This window comes from Pleurodeles waltl, chromosome 5, assembly GCF_031143425.1.
Source record: "Pleurodeles waltl isolate 20211129_DDA chromosome 5, aPleWal1.hap1.20221129, whole genome shotgun sequence".
Taxonomy (NCBI): Eukaryota; Metazoa; Chordata; class Amphibia; order Caudata; family Salamandridae; genus Pleurodeles; species Pleurodeles waltl.
This window is the reverse complement of record NC_090444.1, coordinates 1470943224-1470966504: the sequence shown is the minus strand read 5'-3', so window position 1 is coordinate 1470966504 and position 23281 is coordinate 1470943224. Positions and strand designations below refer to the sequence as shown.

The 23281-nt window shown below is 45.4% G+C and overlaps 1 protein-coding gene across 2 annotated transcripts in view; it reads left to right on the top strand.

The window, feature by feature from the left end:
• The window catches only part of PTP4A1 (protein tyrosine phosphatase 4A1), a 65256-nt gene extending 42515 nt beyond the window's left edge, over positions 1 to 22741 (top strand). For both annotated transcript variants that reach the window (XM_069235744.1, XM_069235743.1), the window contains one exon: positions 21433 to 22741. In XM_069235744.1, coding sequence (XP_069091845.1) covers positions 21433 to 21550 — 118 coding nt within the window. In that variant the 3' untranslated portion in view covers positions 21551 to 22741. The remainder of the gene's footprint in view (positions 1 to 21432) is intronic.
• The last annotated feature ends 540 nt before the right edge of the window (positions 22742 to 23281 follow it).

Below are 23281 nucleotides of genomic sequence, written 5' to 3'. Positions count from 1 at the left end.
TCAACTTCAAGATCTAGTGTTGATAGACCGCCAAACATACACCTCGCTTCAATGGTGGAACAATATAAATTTAAACCAAGGGCGGCCTTTCCAAGACCCAGTGTCTCCATACGTAATAACGACAGATGCCTCCCTGATAGGGTGGGGAGCACACCTCAACCAACACAGCATGCAAGGACAATGGGACACTCAGCAGAGACAGTTTCACATAAATCTGGCAGTATTTCTAGCGTTGAAAGCATTTCAACCTATAATAAGCCACAAACACATTCTTGTCAAAACAGACAACATGACAACGATGTATTATCTGAACAAACAGGGAGGAACACACTCGACACAGTTGTGTCTCCTGACACAAAGAATATGGCATTGGGCGATTCACAACCATATTCGCCTAATAGCGCAGTTTATTCCAGGGATTCAGAATCAGCTAGCAGACAATCTCTCTCGGGATCACCAACAAATCCACGAATGGGAGAGTCACCCCCAAATACTAAACACTTCCAAAAATGGGGAACACCACAAATAGACCTATTTGCAACAAAAGAAAACGCAAAATGCCAAAACTTCGCATCCAGATACCCACAGGATCAGTCTCAAGGCAATGCGTTATGGATGAGTTGGTCAGGGATATTTGCATACGCTTTTCCCCCCTCCCACTCCTTCCATAATCTAGTAAACAAATTGACTCAAAACAAACTCATACTAATAGCACCAACTTGGGCAAGGCAACCTTGGTACACAACACTTTTAGACCTATCAGTAGTACCGCATGTCAAACTAACAAACAGGCCAGATCTGTTAACTCAACACAAACAGATCAGGCACTCAAATCCAGCATTGCTGAATCTAGTAATCTGGCTCCTGAAGTCTTAGAAATCGGACATCTACACCTCACACAAGAATGTATGGAGGTCATAAAACAGGCAAGGAAACCAACCACAAGACATTGCTATGCAAATAAGTGGAAAAGATTTGTTCATTACTGCAATGATAAACAAATACAACCATTACACTCATCTGCTAAAGACATTGTCAGCTACCTACTGCACTTACAAAAATCAAAGCTAGCCTTTTCATCCATTAAAATACATCTCACCGCAATTTCTGCTTATCTGCAAATTACGCACTCTACATCACTTTTTAAGATCCCAGTCATAAAGGCTTTTATGGAGGGTCTGAAAAGAATTATCCTACCAAGGACGCCACCAGTTCCTTCGTGGAACCTTAATATTGTCTTAACACAGCTCATGGGTCCACCGTTTGAACCCATGCACTCATGTGAGATACAATACTTAACATGGAAAGTAGCATTTCTAATTGCCATCACATCTCTAAGAAGAGTAAGTGAGATACAAGCATTTACCATACAGGAACCATTTATTCAAATAGACAAGCATAAAGTAGTTTTACAAACAAATCCTAAGTTCTTACCAAAAGTCATATCACCGTTCCACTTGAATCAAACAGTAGAACTACCAGTGTTCTTTCCAGAACCAGATTCTGTGGCTGAAAGAGCACTACATACATTAGACATCAAAAGAGCATTAATGTACTACATTGACAGAACAAAACAAATTAGAAAAACAAAACAATTGTTCTTTGCTTTCCAAAAACCTCATACAGGGAATCCAATATCCAAACAAGGCATTGCCAGATGGATAGTTAAATGCATTCAAACCGGTTATCTCAAAGCAAAAAGAGAACTGCCTATAACACCAAAGGCACACTCAACTAGAAAGAAAGGTGCTACCATGGCCTTTCTAGGAAACATTCCAATGACTGAAATATGTAAGGCATCCACATGGTCTACGCCTCATACGTTTACGAAGCACTACTGCTTGGATGTGTGAACAGCACAACAAGCCACAGTAGGACAAGCAGTACTACGAACTTTGTTTCAAACAACTTCAACTCCTACAGGCTGAACCACCGCTTCTGGGGAGAGAACTGCTTACTAGTCTATGCACAGCATGTGTATCTGCAGCTACACATGCCATTGAACGGAAAATGTCACTTACCCAGTGTACATCTGTTCGTGGCATGAGACGCTGCAGATTCACATGCGCCCACCCGCCTCCCCGGGAGCCTGTAGCCGTTTGAAGTTGATCTTGAACATTTGTAAATATATCGCTTGAAACCACATTATGTACATACATATTTATTCCATAGCATGGGCTCTATTACTATATACACAACTCCTACCTCACCCTCTGCGGGGAAAACAATCTAAGATGGAGTCGACGCCCATGCGCAATGGAGCCGAAAGGGGAGGAGTCCCTCGATCTCGTGACTCAAAGACTTCTTCGAAGAAAAACAACTTGTAACACTCCGAGCCCAACACTAGATGGCGGGATGTGCACAGCATGTGAATCTGCAGCGTCTCATGCCACGAACAGATGTACACCGGGTAAGTGACATTTTCCATATATATATATATATATATATATATATATATATATATATATATATATATATATGTGTGTGTGTGTGTTCGATGGCATGTGTAGCTGCAGATACACATGCTGTGCACATCCCGCCATCTGGTGTTGGGCTCGGAGTGTTACAAGTTGTTTTTCTTCGAAGAAGTCTTTGAGTCACGAGATCGAGGGACTCCTCCCATTTGGCTCCATTGCGCATGGGCGTCGACTCAATCTTAGAATGTTTTTTTTCCGCCAACCTTGTTCGGACGTGTTCCTTTTCGCTCCATGTTTCGGGTCAGAAAGTTAGTTAGAATCTCGGAAAAATCGTCGGTATTGTTTGCGTTCGGTATCGGGTTAATTACAACAAATCGACACCGACTTTTGAAGAGCTCCGGTGGCCCTTTGGTTTTTTTTCGATCCCCCCGTCTGGGCCTGGTCGGGCCCGGCCACGTGTCTCTTCAAGGCTGATGGAACGGACCCCATTCCGCTTCTGCCCAAAATGCCATAACAAGTATCCTTATACAGATCAGCATCTGGTCTGTAACTTGTGTTTGTCGCCGGAACACAAGGAAGATACTTGTGAGGCCTGTCGAGCGTTTCGGTCCAGGAAGACACTAAGAGACCGAAGAGCAAGGAGACTGCAAATGGCGTCAGCGCCGACAGGACAAGAGCGTTTCGAGGAGGAGGAAGAAACCTTCTCCATCCAGGAATCTGACTCGGATGAGATCGATCCCGAAGAAACGCCGAAAACCGTGAGTAAGACGTCGAAACACAAAACTCACGAAAAAAACACTAAAGCCCAGGGGACGCCACCGCCAACAGGCCATTGCTTAACCCGAAAAATAGGTGACCGATCATCGGCACCGAAAAAGGGCACGCTGGTGGCGAAGTCATCCGACTCTGGTCGAGATACCGCCACACAGCAATCTCGGGCTCGAGATAGTGGCTCCGAGCAGGTTCGGCACCGAGACAGCGGCACCGAAATGAGTCGGCACCGAGAGACCACGACGCCGAAAACAAAAAAGGTTTCGTCGGAACCGAAAAAAGTAGCCGAAAAGGTTTCGATACAGAAACATCCGGCTTCGGAACCGAAATCAAGTTCCTACACAGAGGAACAAGGACTGTCCTCACAAATGAAAATACATAGATTTGGACAGGAATTAGAGACAATGGAGCCAGACTACACCCAAAGACTGCTCCACATCCAAAAAAAAACGGGAAAGATCAGCACTCTCCCTCCTATTAGGATGAAACGCAAACTTGCCTTCCAGGAGAAAGACAAGCGGACACAGGCAAAGGTGGCTAAACAAGTAACCCCGCCACCATCTCCACAATGCTCTCCGCAACCATCACCGGTAGCCACTCCACCTATGATGCAATCCCCGACCCACACAGGGATGAGTCAAGATGACCCTGACGCATGGGACCTTTGATGCACCAGTGTCAGATATTAGTCCTGACTGTTATCCAGCTAGACCGTCGCCACCACAAGATAGTACAGCCTACGCACAAGTGGTGTCGAGGGCAGCGGCATTTCATAATGTCAGCCTACATGCAGAGCCCATTGAAGACGACTTTCTATTTAATACACTGTCGTCCACACACAGCCAGTACCAGAGTCTTCCCATGCTACCCGGGATGCTAAAACACTCCAAACAAGTGTTTGAGGAGCCTGTAAAATGAAGGGCCATTACTCCAAGAGTGGAGAAAAAATATAAACCGCCACCAACAGACCCCGTGTACATCACACAACAGCTAACACCGGACTCATTTGTAGTAGGGGCAGCTCGCAAGAGAGCAAACTCACATACTTCAGGAGATGTACCACCTCCAGATAAGGAAAGTCGCAAATTCGACGCAGCAGGCAAAAGGGTGGCGGCACAGGCAGCAAACCAGTGGCATATTGCAAATTCACAGGCTTTGTTGGCCAGATACGATAGGGCTCATTGGGACAAAATGCAACATTTTATAGAACATTTGCCCAAGGAGTTCCAGAAAAGAGCACAGCCAGTAGTAGAAGAAGGACAGAGTATCTCCAACAATCAGATACGGTCAGCTATGGATGCTGCAGACACAGCTGCTAGAACTGTCAACACAGCAGTGACAATAAGGAGACATGCATGGCTGCGTACATCAGGATTTAAACCAGAAATACAGAAAGCTGTGCTAAATATGCCATTTAACGGACAGCAGTTGTTTGGGCCGGAGGTGGACACTGCGATCGAAAAACTTAAAAAGGACACTGACACGGCCAAAGCCATGGGCGCACTCTACTCCCCACAGAGCAGAGGCACATATCGAAAAACAGTTTCGAGGGGGGGTTTCGAGGGCAAAGCACAGAACCCACGACCTCCCAAATAAGGCCCACTTATCAGAGCCAATATCTGCGTGGAAGTTTTCGGGGACAATATAGTTAAAAAAAAATAGAGGAAAGTTCCAAAGTCCCAAAACTCCTCAAAATAAGCAGTGACTTACAAGTCACACATCCCCAACACATAACACCTGCAGGGGGAGACTAAGCAATTTTAACAAACATTGGGAGGAAATAACAACAGATACTTGGGTACTGGCAATTATCCAGCATGGTTATTGCATAGAATTTCTCAAATTCCCTCCAAACGTCCCACCGAAAACACGCAATATGTCAAAACAACATCTAGAAGTTCAGGCGTTGCTACAGAAAGAGGCAATAGAAATAGTACCAAACCAACAGAAAGGAACAGGAGTTTACTCTCTGTACTTTCTCATACCCAAAAAAGACAAGAGTCTGAGACCTATATTAGATCTCTGAACATTAAATACCTACATCAAATCAGATCACTTTCACATGGTGACATTACAGGACGTAATCCCACTACTCAAACAACAAGACTACATGACAACACTAGACCTAAAGGATGCATATACCGATACATCCTTCACACAAAGTACTTAAGGTTTGTATTCCAAGGGGTACACTACCAATTCAAGGTGTTGCCATTCGGAATAACAACTGCGCCAAGAGTTTTTACAAAATGCCTGGCAGTCGTAGCTGCACATATCAGAAGGCAGCAAATACATGTGTTCCCGTACCTAGACGATTGGTTAATCAAAACCAACACGCTAGAACGGCGTTCACAACACACAAAGTATGTCATAGAAACCCTCCACAAACTAGGTTTCTCAATCAACTACACAGTCACACCTTCTGCTGTGTCAAACACAGCAATACTTAGGGGCGACAATCAACACAGCAAAAGGGATTGCCACGCCAAGCCCACAAAGGGTTCAGGCATTTCACCATTTAATACACACCATGTATCCAAAACAAAAAATACAAGTCAAGACAGTGATGAAACTCCTAGGCATGATGTCCTCATGCATAGCCATTGTCCCAAACGCAAGGTTACACATGCGGCCCTTACAACAGTGCCTAGCATCACAATGGTCACAGGCACAGGGTCAACTTCTAGACCTGGTGTTGGTAGACCGCCAAACATACATCTCGCTTCAATGGTGGAATAGTATAAATTTAAACCAAGGGCGGCCTTTCGAAGACCCAGTGCCACAATATGTAATAACCACAGATGCCTCCATGATAGGGTGGGGAGCACACCTCAATCAACACAGCATCCAAGGACAATGGGACACTCAGCAAAAACAGTTTCACATAAATCACTTAGAACTGTTGGCAGTATTTCTAGCGCTGAAAGCTTTTCAACCCATAATAAGCCACAAACACATTCTTGTCAAAACAGACAACATGACAATGATGTATTACCTAAACAAACAAGGAGGGACACACTCAACGCAGTTGTGTCTCCTGACACAGAAAATATGGCATTGGGCGATTCACAACCACATTCGCCTAATAGCACAATTTATTCCAGGAATTCAGAATCAGTTAGCAGACTATCTCTCTCGGGATCACCAACAAATCCACGAATGGGAGATTCACCCCCAAATACTAAACATTTGCTTCCAGAGTTGGGGAACACCACAAATAGATCTATTTGCAACAAAAGAAAACACAAAATGCCAAAACTTCGCATCCAGGTGCCCACAAGATCAGTCTCAGGGCAATGCGTTATGGATGAGTTGGTCAGGGATATTTGCTTACGCTTTTCCCCCTCTCCCACTCCTTCCATATCTGGTAAACAAGTTGAGTCAAAACAAACTCAAACTCATACTAATAGCTCCAACATGGGCAAGACAACCCTGGAACACAACACTACAACAACTAGACCTCTCAGTAGTGCCTCATATCAAACTGCCAAACAGACCAGATCTGTTAACGCAACACAAACAGCAGATCAGACACCCAAATCCAGCATCGCTGAATCTAGCAATTTGGCTCCTGAAGTCCTAGAGTTCGGACACTTAGACCTTACACAGGAATGTATGGAGGTCATAAAACAAGCTAGGAAACCTACCACTAGACATTGCTATGCAAATAAGTGGAAAAGATTTGTTTATTACTGCCATAATAATCAAATTCAACCCTTGCACGCATCTGCCAAAGACAACGTAAAATACTTACTGCATTTGTAAAAGTCAAAGCTAGCTTTTTCTTCCATTAAGATACATTTTACCGCAATTTCAGCATACCTGCAAATTACGCACTCAACTTCACTATTTAGGATACCAGTCATAAAAGCGTTTATGGAGGGCCTAAAGAGAATTATACCACCAAGAACGCCACCAGTTCCTTCATGGAACCTCAACATTGTCTTAACACGACTCATGGGTCCACCTTTTGAGCCCATGCACTCTTGTGAAATACAATACTTAACATGGAAAGTTGCATTTTTAATTGCCATTACATCTCTAAGAAGAGTAAGTGAGATTCAAGCATTTACCATACAGGAACCATTTATTCAAATACACAAGCATAAAGTAGTTCTACGGACAAATCCTAAATTTTTACCAAAAGTCATATGACCGTTCCACTTGAATCAAACAGTAGAATTACCAGTGTTCTTTCCACAGCCAGATTCTGTAGCTGAAAGAGCACTACATACATTAGACATCAAAAGCGCGTTAATGTACTACATTGACAGAACAAAACATTCGAAATACAAAACAATTATTTATTGCTTTTCAAAAACCTCACACAGGAGATGGATAGTTAAGTGCATTCAAACCTGTTATCTTAAAGCAAAAAGAGAACTGCCTATTACACCAAAGGCACACTCAACCAGAAAGAAAGGTGCTACCATGGCCTTTCTAGGAAATATTCCAATGACCGAAATATGTAAGGCAGCTACATGGTCTACGCCTCATACATTTACCAAACACTACTGTGTAGATGTGTTAATGGCACAACAAGCCACAGTAGGTCAAGCAGTACTACGAACATTGTTTCAAACAACTTCAACTCCTACAGGCTGATCCACCGCATTTGGGGAGATAACTGCTTACTAGTCTATGCTCAGCATGTGTATCTGCAGCTACACATGCCATCGAACGGAAAATGTCACTTACACAGTGTACATCTGTTCGTGGCATTAGTCGCTGCAGATTCACATGTGCCCACCCGCCTCCCCTGGAGCCTGTAGCCGTTCAGAAGTTGATCTTGAACATTTGTAAATACATAACTTTGAACTACATTATGTACATACCTATTCACTCCATTGCATGGGCACTATTACTAGTATACACAACTCCTACCTCACCCTCTGCGGGGAAAACCATCTAAGATGGAGTCGACGCCCATGCGCAATGGAGCCAAATGGGAGGAGTCCCTCGATCTCGTGACTCAAAGACTTCTTCGAAGAAAAACAACTTGTAACACTCCGAGCCCAACACCAGATGGTGGGATGTGCACAGCATGTGAATCTGCAGCGACTAATGCCACGAACAGATGTACACTGGGTAAATATCATTTTTAAATATGGAAAGGTTGGGTGGGGGCATGGAGAATACACTTGGAGCCATTCCTAGACAGGCCATGGTTGACAAGAATTTGGGAGGACATGGGGGCATTGAATGGTAATAGGAAAAAGGTAACCGTGGTCTCGAAATGATGCTTCTGCCTTTTTTCTTGTTTCCGAGATGTGCAATGTTGTGCCACTGTTTAGAAATGCTAGTATGCTTATTGTTGTATGTTTTGAATGCAAGGGGACATGATGCCCCACTGTAATTAGTGAAAATTCAATAAATAGTTTATATATTGTAGGAAGTTGGCTCTGTATGCACTATTTCAAAGTAAGGAATAGTATGCACAGAGTCCAAGGGTTCCCCTTAGAGGTAAGATAGTGGCAAAAAGAGAATACTAATGCTCTTTTGTGGTAGTGTGGTCGAGCAGTAGGCTTATCAAAGGAGTAGTGTTAAGCATTTGTTGTACATACACACAGGCAATAAATGAGGAACACACACTCAGAGACAATTCCAGGCCAATAGGTTTTTGTATAGAAAAATAACTTTTCTTAGTTTATTTTAAGAACCACAGGTTCAAATTCTACATGTAATATCTCATTTGAAAGGTATTGCAGGTAAGTACTTTAGGAACTTTGAATAATCACAATAGCATATATACTTTTTACATAAAACACATATAACTATTTCAAAAGTGGACACAGTGCAATTTTCAACAGTTCCTAGGGGAGGTAAGTTATTGTTAGTTCTTGCAGGTAAGTAAACCACCTACGGGGTTCAAATTGGGGTCCAAGGTAGCCCACAGTTGGGGGTTCAGAGCAACCCCAAAGTTACCACACCGGCAGCTCAGGGCCGGTCAGGTGCAGAGTTCAAAGTGGTGCCCAAAACACATAGGCTTCAATGGAGAAGGGGGTGCCCCGGTTCCAGTCTGCCAGCAGGTAAGTACCCGCGTCTTCGGAGGGCAGACCAGGGGGGTTTTGTAGGGCACCGGGGGGGGACAAAAGTCAGCACAGAAAGTACACCCTCAGCGGCACTGGGGTGGCCGGGTGCAGTGTGCAAACACGCGTCGGGTTTTCAATAGGTTTCAATGGGACACCAAGGGGTCTCTCTAGCGATGCAGGCAAGGGGGGGGGGGGGGCTCCTCGGGGTAGCCACCACCTGGGCAAGGGAGAGGGCCTCCTGGGGGGTCACTCCTGCACTGGAGTTCCGATCCTTCAGGTCCTGGGGCTGCGGGTGCAGGGTCTTTTCCAGGCGTCGGGATTTTGGATTCAGACAGTCTCGGTCAGGGGGAGCCTCAGGATTCCCTCTGCAGGCGTCGCTGTGGGGGCTCAGGGGGGACAACTTGGGTTACTCAGTCTTGGAGTCGCCTGGGGGTCCTCCCTGTAGCGTTGTTTCTTCACCAGTCGAGTCGGGGTCGCCGGGTGCAGTGTTGCAAGTCTCACACTTCTTGCAGGGATTGCAGGGGTCTTTAAATCGGCTCCTCTGGAAACAAAGTTGCAGTCTTTGTTGAACAGGGCCGCTGTTCTCGGGAGTTTCTTGGACTTTTGGAAGCAGGGCAGTCCTCTGAGGATTCAGGGGTCGCTGGTCCTGGGGAAAGCGTCACTGGAGCAGTTTTCTTCTGAAGGAGGGAGAGAGGCCGGTAGGGCTGGGGCCAAAGCAGTTGGTGTCTCCGTCTTCTCTGCAGGGGTTTTTCAGCTCAGCAGTCCTCTTTTTCGTAAGTTGCAGGAATCTGAGTCCCTAGGTTCTGGGGTGCCCCTAAATACTGAATTTAGGGGTGTGTTTAGGTCTGGGAGGGCAGTAGCCAATGGCTACTGTCCTTGAGGGTGGGTACACCCTCTTTGTGCCTCCTCCCTGAGGGGAGGGGGGCACATCCCTATTCCTATTGGGGGAATCCTCTTTCTACAAGATGGAGGATTTCTAAAAGTTAGTCACCTCAGCTCAGGACACCTTAGGGGCTGTCCTGACTGGCCAGTGGTGACTCCTTGTTTTTCACATTATCTCTCCTGGACTTGCCGCCAAAAGTGGGGGCTGGGTCCAGGGGGCGGGCATCTCCACTAGCTGGAGTGCCCTGGGGCATTGTAACACGAAGCTTGAGCCTTTGAAGATCACTGCTAGGTGTTAAAGTTCCTGCAGGGGGGAGGTGTGAAGCACCTCCACCCAGAGCAGGCTTTGTTTCTGTCCTCAGAGAGCACAAAGGCTCTCACTGCATGGGGTCAGAAACTCGTCTCTCAGCAGCAGGCTGGCACAGACCAGTCAGTCCTGCACTGAACAATTGGGTAAAATACAGGGGGTATCTCTAAGATGCCCTCTGTGTGCATTTTTTAATAAATCCCACACTGGCATCAGTGTGGGTTTATTATTCTGAGAAGTTTGGTACCAAACTTCCCAGTATTCAGTGTAGCCATTATGGAGCTGTGGAGTTCGTTTTTGCCAGACTCCCAGACCATATACTCTTATGGCTACCCTGCACTTAGAAATGTCTAAGGTTTTGCTTAGACACTGTAGGGGCATAGTGCTCATGCACCTATGCCCTCACCTGTGGTATAGTGCACCCTGCCTTAGGGCTGTAAGGCCTGCTAGAGGGGTGACTTACCTATGCCATAGGCAGTGTGAGGTTGGCATGGCACCCTGAGGGGAGTGCCATGTCGACTTAGTCATTTTCTCCCCACCAGCACACACAAGCTGGCAAGCAGTGTGTCTGTGCTGAGTGAAAGGGTCCCTAGGGTGGCATCAGACATGCAGCCCTTAGAGACCTTCCCTGGCATCAGGGCCCTTGGTACCAGGGGTACCAGTTACAAGGGACTTACCTAGGTGCCAGGGTTGTGCCAATTGTGGAAACAATGGTACATTTTAGGTGAAAGAACACTGGTGCTGGGGCCTGGTTAGCAGGGTCCCAGCACACTTCTCAGTCAAGTCAGCATCAGGCAAAAAGTGGGGGGTAACTGCAACAGGGAGCCATTTCTTTACATATATAAAGAAATAACCGGCTTTAAGCTGTCTTTACCAATGGTTTAAAGTACCTTTGTGTTGAAGAATTACATAATGTATGCAACAAAATTGCCTCATTTAAGTATGTCTTTGTCTTACAGTGTGTTTCTGGATTGGTGTTCTGAAAGGTAGTCCTAGAGAAGTTTCCTTGACGTGTCACATTGCATAGCAACTAACCACATATTGAAGCATTAGTTTAAAAGGTTGCTGCAATAGGCAAATTGCTCAGTAAAATAGCATTTCCAGATTGCACCACTACATGGTGGAATTATGCAAAGCATGTGTATCTAGAATAGCTTCAAGCTGCAAAACCATTATTGCAGGTAAGTAACTGGTTCCTCCCGTATGGCTCTTCTATTTCCTTTGGCAAATGGTTTAGATTTCTAAACACCAATAGAATAGAAGGCCAAAGGAAGATATATTTGATGGCGAAGGTGATTCTATCATGGGGTCTGCCATAGGATTCTCTCTGATGGCAATAAACAGTATAACATTGCTGCCTGTGTGGGATCTCCAATACCATTTTAAAGTGAAAACGTGCCTTCATGAGGCAACGTTTTCTATTTTCTTAGTTTTGAAAAGTAAATCCAGTTAGTCAAATTAACTATGAAATTGGCTGAAAACAGTATAGAAGTACCCTAAAATCTAGAAACTAAATGTTCGATGGCATCTGTCGCTGTAGATACGCATGTTCTGCAATAGCTCGCCATCTGGTGTTGGGCCGGAGTGTTACAAGTTGTTTTTCTTCGAAGAAGTCTTTCGAGTCACGGGACCGAGTGACTCCTCCTTTTGTCTCCATTGCGCATGGGCGTCGACTCCATCCTCGATTGTTTTTTTTCCGCCATCGGGTTCGGACGTGTTCCTGTCGCTCCGAGTTTCGGAACGGAAAAAATAGTTAATTTCGGAAGATTTTCGTCGGTATTGTTGCGTTCGGGATCGGCGTACTTAGATTCAACACCGCATCGAAGATCGAAGAGCTCCGGTGCCCTTCGGGGTAGTTTTTCGATCCTCCGTCGGGGCCTGGTCGGCCCGACCGCGTGCTGAGGAACGCCGATGGAACGGACCCCGTTCCGTTTCTGCCCCAAATGCCACAATAAATACCCCTACACAGACCAACACTTGGTCTGCAACCTGTGCCTGTCACCTGAGCACAGCGAAGACACCTGCGAGGCCTGTTGTGCGTTCCGGTCCCGAAAAACACTCCGAGACCGTCGAGCCAGAAGACTTCAAATGGCGTCCGCACCGACAGCCCAACGGGAGTTCGAGGAACAGGAAGAGGAAGGTACCTTCTCGATCCAAGACTCAGACTCCGAAGGATTCGACGATACACAAACCGTGAGTAAGACGTCGAAAACCACACAAAGAAACATTTACAAGGCCCAGGGGACGCCACTGCCACCAGGCCATGGCTCAACCCATAAAATCGGTGACCGACCGTCGGCACCGAAAAAGGCCCGAACAGTGCCGAGATCGTCCGACTCCGGTCGAGACACCGGCACGCAGCCTTCTCGGGACCGAGAAAGTGCTGGAGACAAGCCTCGACACCGAGATGCCGGTGTGGACACGGCTCGACGCCGAGACAGCGGCACCGAAACAGTTCGACGCCGAGAGGTTTCGGCACCGAAAAGGAAAAAAGTCACCTCGGAGCCGAAAAAACACGCAGACACAGTTTCGACGCCGAAACAAACTGCAAGCGACCCAGCTTCAGGCTCTTATACAGAAGAGCACTCGCTAACCTCCCAAATGCAGAAGCATAGGTTTGAGGAAGAGCTACAAGCAACTGATGCGGACCATACGCAAAAGCGTATCTTCATTCAGCAGGGGACAGGAAAAATAAGCACCCTTCCCCCCATTAGGAGAAAGAGAAGGTTGGAGTTCCAGGCGGAACAAGTACCACAACCAAAAGTGGTGAAAAGAGTTACACCACCACCCTCTCCTCCGCCCGTGATTAACGTTTCACCAGCACAAACGCCATCACACTCCCCAGCTCACACCACCATGAGCCAGGGTGACCAAGACCAGGACGCATGGGACCTATACGACGCCCCAGTGTCAGATAACAGCCCAGAGGCATACCCTACAAAACCATCTCCACCAGAAGACAGCACCGCGTACTCTCAGGTGGTGGCTAGAGCAGCACAATTTCACAACGTAAGCCTCCACTCAGAACAGGTCGAGGATGATTTCCTGTTCAACACACTCTCCTCCACCCACAGCTCCTACCAAAGCCTGCCTATGCTCCCTGGTATGCTCCGGCACGCAAAAGACATATTTAAGGACCCGGTCAAAAGTAGGGCAATCACACCAAGGGTGGAAAAAAAGTATAAGCCGCCTCCTACAGACCCGGCTTTCATCACAACACAGCTGCCACCAGACTCTGTTGTTGTAGGAGCAGCTAGGAAAAGGGCCAACTCTCACACATCTGGAGATGCACCACCCCCAGATAAAGAAAGCCGCAAGTTTGATGCAGCTGGTAAAAGAGTCGCAGCACAAGCTGCAAACCAGTGGCGCATCGCGAACTCCCAGGCACTACTTGCGCGCTATGACAGAGCCCACTGGGACGAGATGCAACATCTCATTGAACATCTGCCTAAAGACTTCCAAAATAGGGCAAAACAAGTGGTTGAGGAGGGACAGGCCATCTCCAACAACCAGATCCGCTCCTCCATGGACGCTGCAGATACAGCTGCACGGACAATTAATACATCTGTAACTATCAGAAGGCATGCATGGCTCCGAACGTCTGGATTTAAACCAGAGATTCAACAAGCAGTTCTCAATATGCCTTTTAATGAAAAAGAACTGTTCGGTCCAGAAGTGGACACAGCGATTGAGAAACTCAAAAAAGATACGGACACTGCCAAAGCCATGGGCGCACTCTACTCCCCGCAGAGCAGAGGGAATTACAGCTCATTCCGTAAAACGCCCTTTCGAGGGGGGTTTCGGGGTCAAAGCACACAAGCCAGCACCTCACAAGCCACACCGTCCAGTTACCAAGGACAGTATAGAGGAGGTTTTCGGGGACAATATAGAGGAGGGCAATTCCCTAGAAATAGAGGAAGATTCCAAAGCCCCAAAACCCCTACTACTAAACAGTGACTCACATGTCACTCACCCCCTCCACACAACACCAGTGGGGGGACGAATAGGTCATTATTACAGAGCATGGGAGAAAATCACTACAGACACTTGGGTTCTAGCAATTATCCAACATGGTTACTGCATAGAATTTCTACAGTTCCCTCCAAACATACCACCAAAAGCACAAAATTTAACAACACACCATTCCAATCTCCTAGAGATAGAAGTGCAGGCACTATTGCAAAAGAATGCAATCGAATTAGTGCCAAACACACAAATAAACACAGGAGTTTACTCACTGTACTTTCTGATACCAAAGAAGGACAAAACACTGAGACCAATCCTAGACCTCAGAGTAGTCAACACTTTCATCAAATCAGACCACTTCCACATGGTCACACTACAAGAAGTATTGCCATTGCTAAAGCTGCACGACTACATGGCAACTTTAGACCTCAAGGATGCTTATTTCCATATACCAATTCACCCATCGCACAGGAAATACCTAAGGTTTGTATTCAAAGGAATACATTACCAATTCAAGGTACTGCCTTTCGGATTAACAACCGCACCAAGAGTCTTTACCAAATGTCTAGCGGTAGTCGCTGCACACATCAGAAGGCAGCAAATACATGTGTTCCCATATCTAGACGACTGGCTAATCAAGGCCCATTCGTTAATAGAGTGCTCAAATCACACAAATCATATCATACAAACCCTCTTCAAACTAGGGTTCACCGTCAATTTCACAAAATCCAAGATTCGGCCACGCAAGGTACAACAATACCTGGGAGCCATAATAGACACATCAAAAGGAGTAGCCACTCCAAGTCCACAAAGAATTCAAAATTTCAACACCATCATACAACGCATGTATCCAACACAAAAGATACAAGCAAAGATGGTATTACAACTCCTAGGCATGATGTCATCATGCATAGCCATTGTCCCAAACGCAAGACTGCACATGAGGCCCTTACAACAATGCCTAGCATCACAGTGGTCTCAAGCACAGGGTCACCTTTTAGATCTGGTGTTAATAGACCGCCAAACTTACCTCTCGCTTCTGTGGTGGAACAACATAAATTTAAACAAGGGGCGGCCTTTCCAAGACCCAGTGCCACAATACGTAATAACAACAGATGCTTCCATGACAGGGTGGGGAGCACACCTCGATCAACACAGCATACAAGGACAATGGAACGTACATCAAACAAAACTGCATATCAATCACCTAGAACTTCTTGCAGTTTTTCAAGCACTAAAAGCTTTCCAACCAATAATAGTTCACAAATACATTCTCGTCAAAACAGACAACATGACAACAATGTATTATCTAAACAAGCAGGGAGGGACGCACTCCACGCAGTTAAGCATGTTAGCACAAAAAATTTGGCATTGGGCAATTCACAACCAAATTCGCCTAATTGCACAGTTTATACCAGGGATACAAAATCAACTCGCAGACAATCTCTCTCGAGATCACCAACAGGTCCACGAATGGGAAATTCACCCCCAAATACTGAACACTTATTTCAAACTTTGGGGAACACCTCAGATAGACTTGTTTGCGACAAGGGAGAACGCAAAATGCCAAAACTTCGCATCCAGATACCCACACAAACAATCCCAAGGCAATGCCCTATGGATGAACTGGTCAGGGATATTTGCTTACGCTTTTCCTCCTCTCCCTCTCCTTCCTTACCTGGTAAACAAACTCAGTCAAAGCAAACTCAAACTCATATTGATAGCACCAACTTGGGCAAGGCAACCCTGGTACACAACGCTGCTAGACCTATCAGTGGTACCCTGCATCAAATTGCCCAACAGGCCAGATCTGTTGACACAGCACAACCAAAGGATCAGACACCCAGATCCAGCATCGCTGAATCTAGCAATCTGGCTCCTGAAATCCTAGAATTCGGGCACTTACAACTTACCCAAGAATGTATGGAAGTCATAAAACAAGCAAGAAGGCCATCCACCAGGCACTGCTATGCAAGTAAATGGAAGAGGTTTGTTTGCTACTGCCATATTAATCAAATACAACCATTACACACAACTCCAGAACATGTAGTGGGTTACTTGCTTCACTTACAAAAATCTAACCTAGCTTTCTCTTCCATTAAGATTCACCTTGCAGCAATATCTGCATACCTGCAGACTACCTATTCAACTTCCCTATATAAAATACCAGTCATTAAAGCATTCATGGAGGGCCTTAGGAGAATTATACCACCAAGAACACTACCTGTTCCTTCATGGAACCTAAATGTTGTCCTAACTAGACTTATGGGTCCACCTTTTGAACCCATGCACTCCTGCGACATACAGTTCCTAACCTGGAAGGTGGCATTTCTCATCGCCATTACTTCCCTGAGAAGAGTAAGCGAGATTCAGGCGTTTACTATACAGGAACCTTTTATACAACTACACAAAAATAAAGTCGTCCTAAGGACCAATCCTAAATTTTTGCCAAAGGTTATTTCACCGTTCCATCTAAATCAAACAGTGGAACTTCCGGTGTTCTTTCCACAGCCAGATACCGTAGCTGAAAGGGCACTACATACATTAGATGTCAAAAGAGCATTAATGTATTACATTGACAGAACAAAGAACATCAGAAAGACTAAACAACTCTTTATTGCATTTCAAAAACCTCATGCAGGAAACCCAATTTCAAAACAAGGTATAGCCAGATGGATAGTTAAATGCATCCAAATCTGCTACCTTAAAGCTAAACGACAGCTGCCCATTACACCAAGGGCACACTCAACCAGAAAGAAAGGTGCTACCATGGCCTTTCTAGGAAACATCCCAATGCAAGAAATATGTAAGGCAGCCACATGGTCTACGCCTCACACATTCACCAAGCACTACTGTGTAGACGTGTTATCCGCACAACAAGCCACAGTAGGTCAAGCTGTATTAAGGACATTATTTCAGACTACTTCCACTCCTACAGGCTGATCCACCGCTTTTGGGGAAATAACTGCTTACTAGTCTATTGCAGAACATGCGTATCTACAGCGACAGATGCCATCGAACTGAAAATGTCACTTACCCAGTGTACATCTGTTCGTGGCATCAGTCGCAGTAGATTCGCATGTGCCCACCCGCCTCCCCGGGAGCCTGTAGCAGTTTGGAAGTTACCTTCAATTATTTATATATGTATCATCTCAACCTTAAATAAGTGCATACTTAGTCACTCCATTGCATGGGCACTATTACTACAATTCAACTCCTACCTCACCCTCTGCGGGGAAAAACAATCGAGGATGGAGTCGACGCCCATGCGCAATGGAGACAAAAGGAGGAGTCACTCGGTCCCGTGACTCGAAAGACTTCTTCGAAGAAAAACAACTTGTAACACTCCGGCCCAACACCAGATGGCGAGCTATTGCAGAACATGCGAATCTACTGCGACTGATGCCACGAACAGATGTACACTGGGTAAGTGACATTTTCATTACTTGGGCACATGCTGTGCAAACTAGATGCTACATTTTAAAAAGTAAACTCTAGACCCAGCATGCCTTCTGCATCTTGTAATGCAGAGACAGTGAGGCACTTCATTTTTCAAAAAAACAAACAAGGGATTTCTGAACTCTGTTGCCTTTCTGTGTGTGTGTGTGTGTGTGTTTTTTTTTTTTTTTAAATATTTTTTTAATCTTTCTCTTTCTTTCTTGCATCATTTTTGTTTGTTTTGCAAAACTGCCTTTTTTTTCCTGTGAGACATTTCTCTTATACCTATTCTATAAAAGCCATGCTAGTTATTTTCTCCTGTAGAGGCAACATAATAGAACTTAAGTTTTAGATCCAGCTTGCTTCAGGAGGGACTGGCAAGAAGACCATGCCAATGTATGCTTGCCTTTATACTACTCGTGGCCTTGTGGCTAAGTTTGCATTTTATAGATACATACGTGCCCATAATTCCTGGTTCCCCTCAAGTTGTCCCTTGGTCTCAAATACTGGGGTTACTAGATATCTTGGGCCCAGACATGGAGAGAGCCTTTATCCTCTTCAGAGATTGAGTAATCTCATGAGAGAGAATGTTATATCATCCAAGGAGGATATTGGGTATACACACTAGTCTAATTTTTACACATCAGTGATGCAAAAAAACAAAGATTTTATGGTTTTACGTATTTATGTAAGACCTTAATCTAGTCCTCGCCATTTCCTCTGCTAGCCAATAAATCTAACTGTTGAGTAACACATATTTCACTTACTCAGAATTTCTTAAACAAGCCAACATTCGGTTATGTGAGCCAGAGATGAGACCTACCTGTAAGGAAATGCCTCCTTGGCATGGTTACCCCCTGACTTTTTGCCTTTGCTGATGCTATGTTTTGAATTGAAAGTGTGCTGAGGCCTGCTAACCAGGCCCCAGCACCAGTGTTCTTTCCCTAACCTGTACTTTTGATTCCACAATTGGCACACCCTGGCATCCAGATAAGTCCCTTGTAACTGGTACCTCTGGTACCAAGGGCCCTGATGCCAGGGAAGGTCTCTAAGGGCTGCAGCATGTATTATGCCACCCTGGAGACCCCTCACTCAGCACAGACACACTGCTTACCAGCTTGTGTGTGCTAGTGAGAACAAAATGAGTAAGTCGACCTGGCACTCCCCTCAGGGTGCCATGCCAGCCTCTCACTGCCTATGCAGTATAGGTAAGACACCCCTCTAGCAGGCCTTACAGCCCTAAGGCAGGGTGCACTATACCATAGGTGAGGGTACCAGTGCATGAGCACTGTGCCCCTACAGTGTCTAAGCAAAACCTTAGACATTGTAAGTGCAGGGTAGCCATAAGAGTATATGGTCTGGGAGTCTGTTTTACACGAACCCCACAGCACCATAATGGCTACACTGAAAACTGGGAAGTTTGGTATCAAACTTCTCAGCACAATAAATGCACACTGATGCCAGTGTAGATTTTATTGTAAAATACACCACAGAGGGAACCTTAGAGGTGCCCCCTGAAACTTAACCGACTATCTGTGTAGGCTGACTGGTTCCAGCAGCCTGCCACACTAGAGACATGTTGCTGGCCCCATGGGGAGAGTGCCTTTGTCACTCTGAGGCCAGTAACAAAGCCTGCACTGGGTGGAGATGCTAACACCTCCCCCAGGCAGGAGCAGTAACACCTGGCGGTGAGCCTCAAAGGCTCACCCCTTTGTCACAGCCCCGCAGGACACTCCAGCTAGTGGAGTTGCCCGGCCCCGGCCCCCACTTTTGGCGGCAAGGCCGGGGAAAATAATGAGAATAACAAGGAGGAGTCACTGGCCAGTCAGGACAGCCCCTAAGGTGTCCTGAGCTGAGGTGATTCTAACTTTTAGAAATCCTCCATCTTGCAGATGGAGGATTCCCCCAATAGGATTAGGGATGTGACCCCCTCCCCTTGGGAGGAGGCACAAAGAGGGTGTACCCACCCTCAGGGCTAGTAGCCATTGGCTACTAACCCCCCAGACCTAAACACGCCCTTAAATTTAGTATTTAAGGGCTTCCCTGAACCTAAAGATTTAGATTCCTGCAACTACAAGAAGGACTGCCGAGCTGAAAGACCCCTGCAGAGGAAGACCAGAAGACACCAACTGCCTTGGCCCCAGACTTACCGGCCTGTCTCCTGCCTTCCAAAGAACCTGCTCCAGCGACGCTTTCCAAGGGACCAGCGACCTCTGAATCCTCTGAGGACTGCCCTGCTTCGAAAAAGACAAGAAACTCCCGAGGACAGCGGCACTGCTCCAAAAGAACTGCAACTTTGTTGCAAGGAGCAGATTTAAAGACCCCTGCAATTCCCCGCAAGAAGCGTGAGACTTGCAACACTGCACCCGGCGACCCCGACTCGACTGGTGGAGAACAACCAACTCAGGGAGGACCCTCCGGCGACTCTACGACTGTGAGTAACCAAAGTTGTCCCCCCTGAGCCCCCACAGTGACGCCTGCAGAGGGAATCCCCAGGCTCCCCCTGACCGCGACTGTCTGAACTCTATTTCCCGACGGCTGGAAAAGGCCCTGCACACGCAGCCCCCAGCCCCTAAAGAAATGGAACTTCTGTGCAGGAGTGACCCCCAGGAGGCCCTCTCCCTTGCCCAGGTGGTGGCTACCCCGAGGAGCCCCCCCCTTGCCTGCCTGCATCGCTGAAGAGACCCCTTGGTCTCCCATTGAAACCTGAAGGAAACCCGACGCGTGTTTGCACACTGCACCCGGCCGCCCCCGCGCTGCTGAGGGTGTACTTTCTGTGCTACTTTGTGTCCCCCCCCCGGTGCCCTACAAAACCCCCCTGGTCTGCCCTCCGAAGACGCGGGTACTTACCTGCTGGCAGACTGGAACCGGGGCACCCCCTTCTCTCCATTATAGCCTATGTGTTTTGGGCACCTCTTTGACCTTTGCACCTGACCGGCCCTGAGCTGCTGGTGTGATAACTTTGGGGTTGCTCTGAACCCCCAACGGTGGGCTACCTTGGACCAAAAACTGAGAACTGTAAGTGACTTACTTACCTGTGAAAACTAACAATAACTTACCTCCCCCAGGAACTGTGAAAATTGCACTGTGTCCACTTTTAAAACAGCTTATTGTGTTTTATGACAAAAGTATTCATGCTAATGTAATGATTCAAAGTTCCTAGAGTACTTACCTGCAATACCTTCCAAACAAGCTATTACATGTGAAATTTGAACCTGTGGTTCTTAAAATAAACTAAGAAAAGATATTTTTCTATAACAAAACCTATTGGCTGGATTTGTCTCTGAGTGTGTGTACCTCATTTATTGTCTATGTGTATGTACAACAAATGCTTAACACTACTCCTTGGATAAGCCTACTGCTCGACCACACTACCACAAAATAGAGCATTAGTATTATCTCTTTTTACCACTATTTTACCTCTAAGGGGAACCCTTGGACTCTGTGCATGCTATTCCTTACTTTGAAATAGCACATACAGAGCCAACTTCCTACACTACCATTATAGGTGAGTAGATTGCTCTTGGTTCTTGAAGCTCCCTTACCCACTGTTTTCTTTTAAACTGGTTAAGACAGTAGGATATTTACTGATATTCCACTTTTCTTCATTTTATTTTAGGAAACGTAGAGGAGCCTTTAACAGCAAGCAACTACTGTATTTAGAAAAGTATCGTTCCAAGATGAGGCTACGTTTCAAAGATTCTAACGGTCACCGAAACAACTGTTGTATTCAGTAAAAACAGGCTGCTCAGAATACTCCTTTTGAACACCGATCTATATTTGGGCTGATGTTAATGCAAACTTAATAGAAACGTTTTTGATGTTTTAATACGTAAAATTGTGCTTCCACAGAAGTATAAAGATCTGTAATGTAGGTCACTACCTTGGCAAACATAGTTGCTGAGGCGCATTAGGTCAGCATCTACATAATTTTTTTTTTTTTTTTTTTTCCCTCCTTCTCATTGAATCATGCATTGCTTTATCTAATTTTGTTAACTTTGGCTTCCTAACAAAGCTCTTCAGCAAATAAACAATTAGGTGCCAAACTTCCCAGCACAAAAACTACAGCATTTTTATTTATCTGTATCACAGTGTAGTTCCTGAGTTCTGAGCCACAAACTCTCTCGACAGTAACTTAATTTTTATTCCAACATTAGCTTGTGAAACATGAAGGATTGAATAGAACAGTGGTCATCTGGCTTCGATCTGTATGTTTACATGCGCACTCAAAGCCAAATGCAAAAATCGAGATTAGCACAATTTTTCATTTTGTTACATTTTTGTTATTATTTTTTTTGTATAGTTCATTTTGCAATCGGAAACAAACAGTATTTAAAGAATGGTTAAATTGTTTGCGCTTCAAGGTGTAAGGGCCTGATAAGGATTGGAAAGTCTAGTTAATACTTCTAGTAATATGTTGCCTTTGTCATGTGCAGGAAGTATAGAATCTGCCAGTTTACTTTAACTTTTTTTTTTTTTTTTTTAATAATTCTAGAGGCTTTGTTATTGCAGCTTAACCAGTTCTTTTCCTGTACCTTTTTAAAAGTAGTTTGCCAACTTACTTTGTTGGAAGTGCTCCATCTCCGTTCTCCCATTTGAGTTTCTGCGGGAAACGGGGCAGACCTCAATGACTGTACTATTTTGTATGCCTTTTGAACTGCGTAACTTTGGATACTTGATTTATTATGTAATTGATAAAATAGTGATGTGTACTGTTATCTCAACCATATATTTATACCGTCTTGGGAATGTGTGGTGTTAGTACTGTGGGAGAAATTATTTGCCAGTGTTCACCAGCTTGTAAAATCTAAGTGCGAGAGCTTAAACATCTGAATAAATTATGGAAGCGTCTACTGTGGTAACTAAATCTGATTAAATGTGTTCTTGGTATTTCTCAAATTAAATATCTTCTAATTGTTGTCTTACAAGTTCTTTCTAGTAGTCTGTTACTTTTGAAGACCATGTTTCTCTTCCCTTTGTAGCACTGCAACGTCTGCTGTTCAGCGTATCCGGTCTACCTCCATGATGTTTATGGCTATGTATGTGGGGATTTCCACTTCATTGTTTTTGTTCTTTTCACTGATAACTGCAATGTACATGAATCTTACATTATTATCTTGGCCTTTTTGCCCTTCTATACAACTCTTGAGTTGGGGAAGGTCTGTGCGTCCTGTCACTGTGGCCAGGTCGGCCAGTACTTCTACCCAGAAATGTATTATCATGCCACATTCCCACAACACATTTGAGGTTGGTGTAATAGCGTAAATTTGTTTGGGCATTTCAGGGATACTCTTAGGTTATCCACACTGTTAATACTCGCCATACCGACGCCCAACGGTGCGGTTGGCTCCTAGAGGGGTGGCAAGCCCCAAATATCACCAACAAAAACACAACACCTACTCCTCCTGGATATTGGGTAAGTAGACAGCGTCCAGAAGCTCCTTTAATTTGGCAAGTATATTATTTTA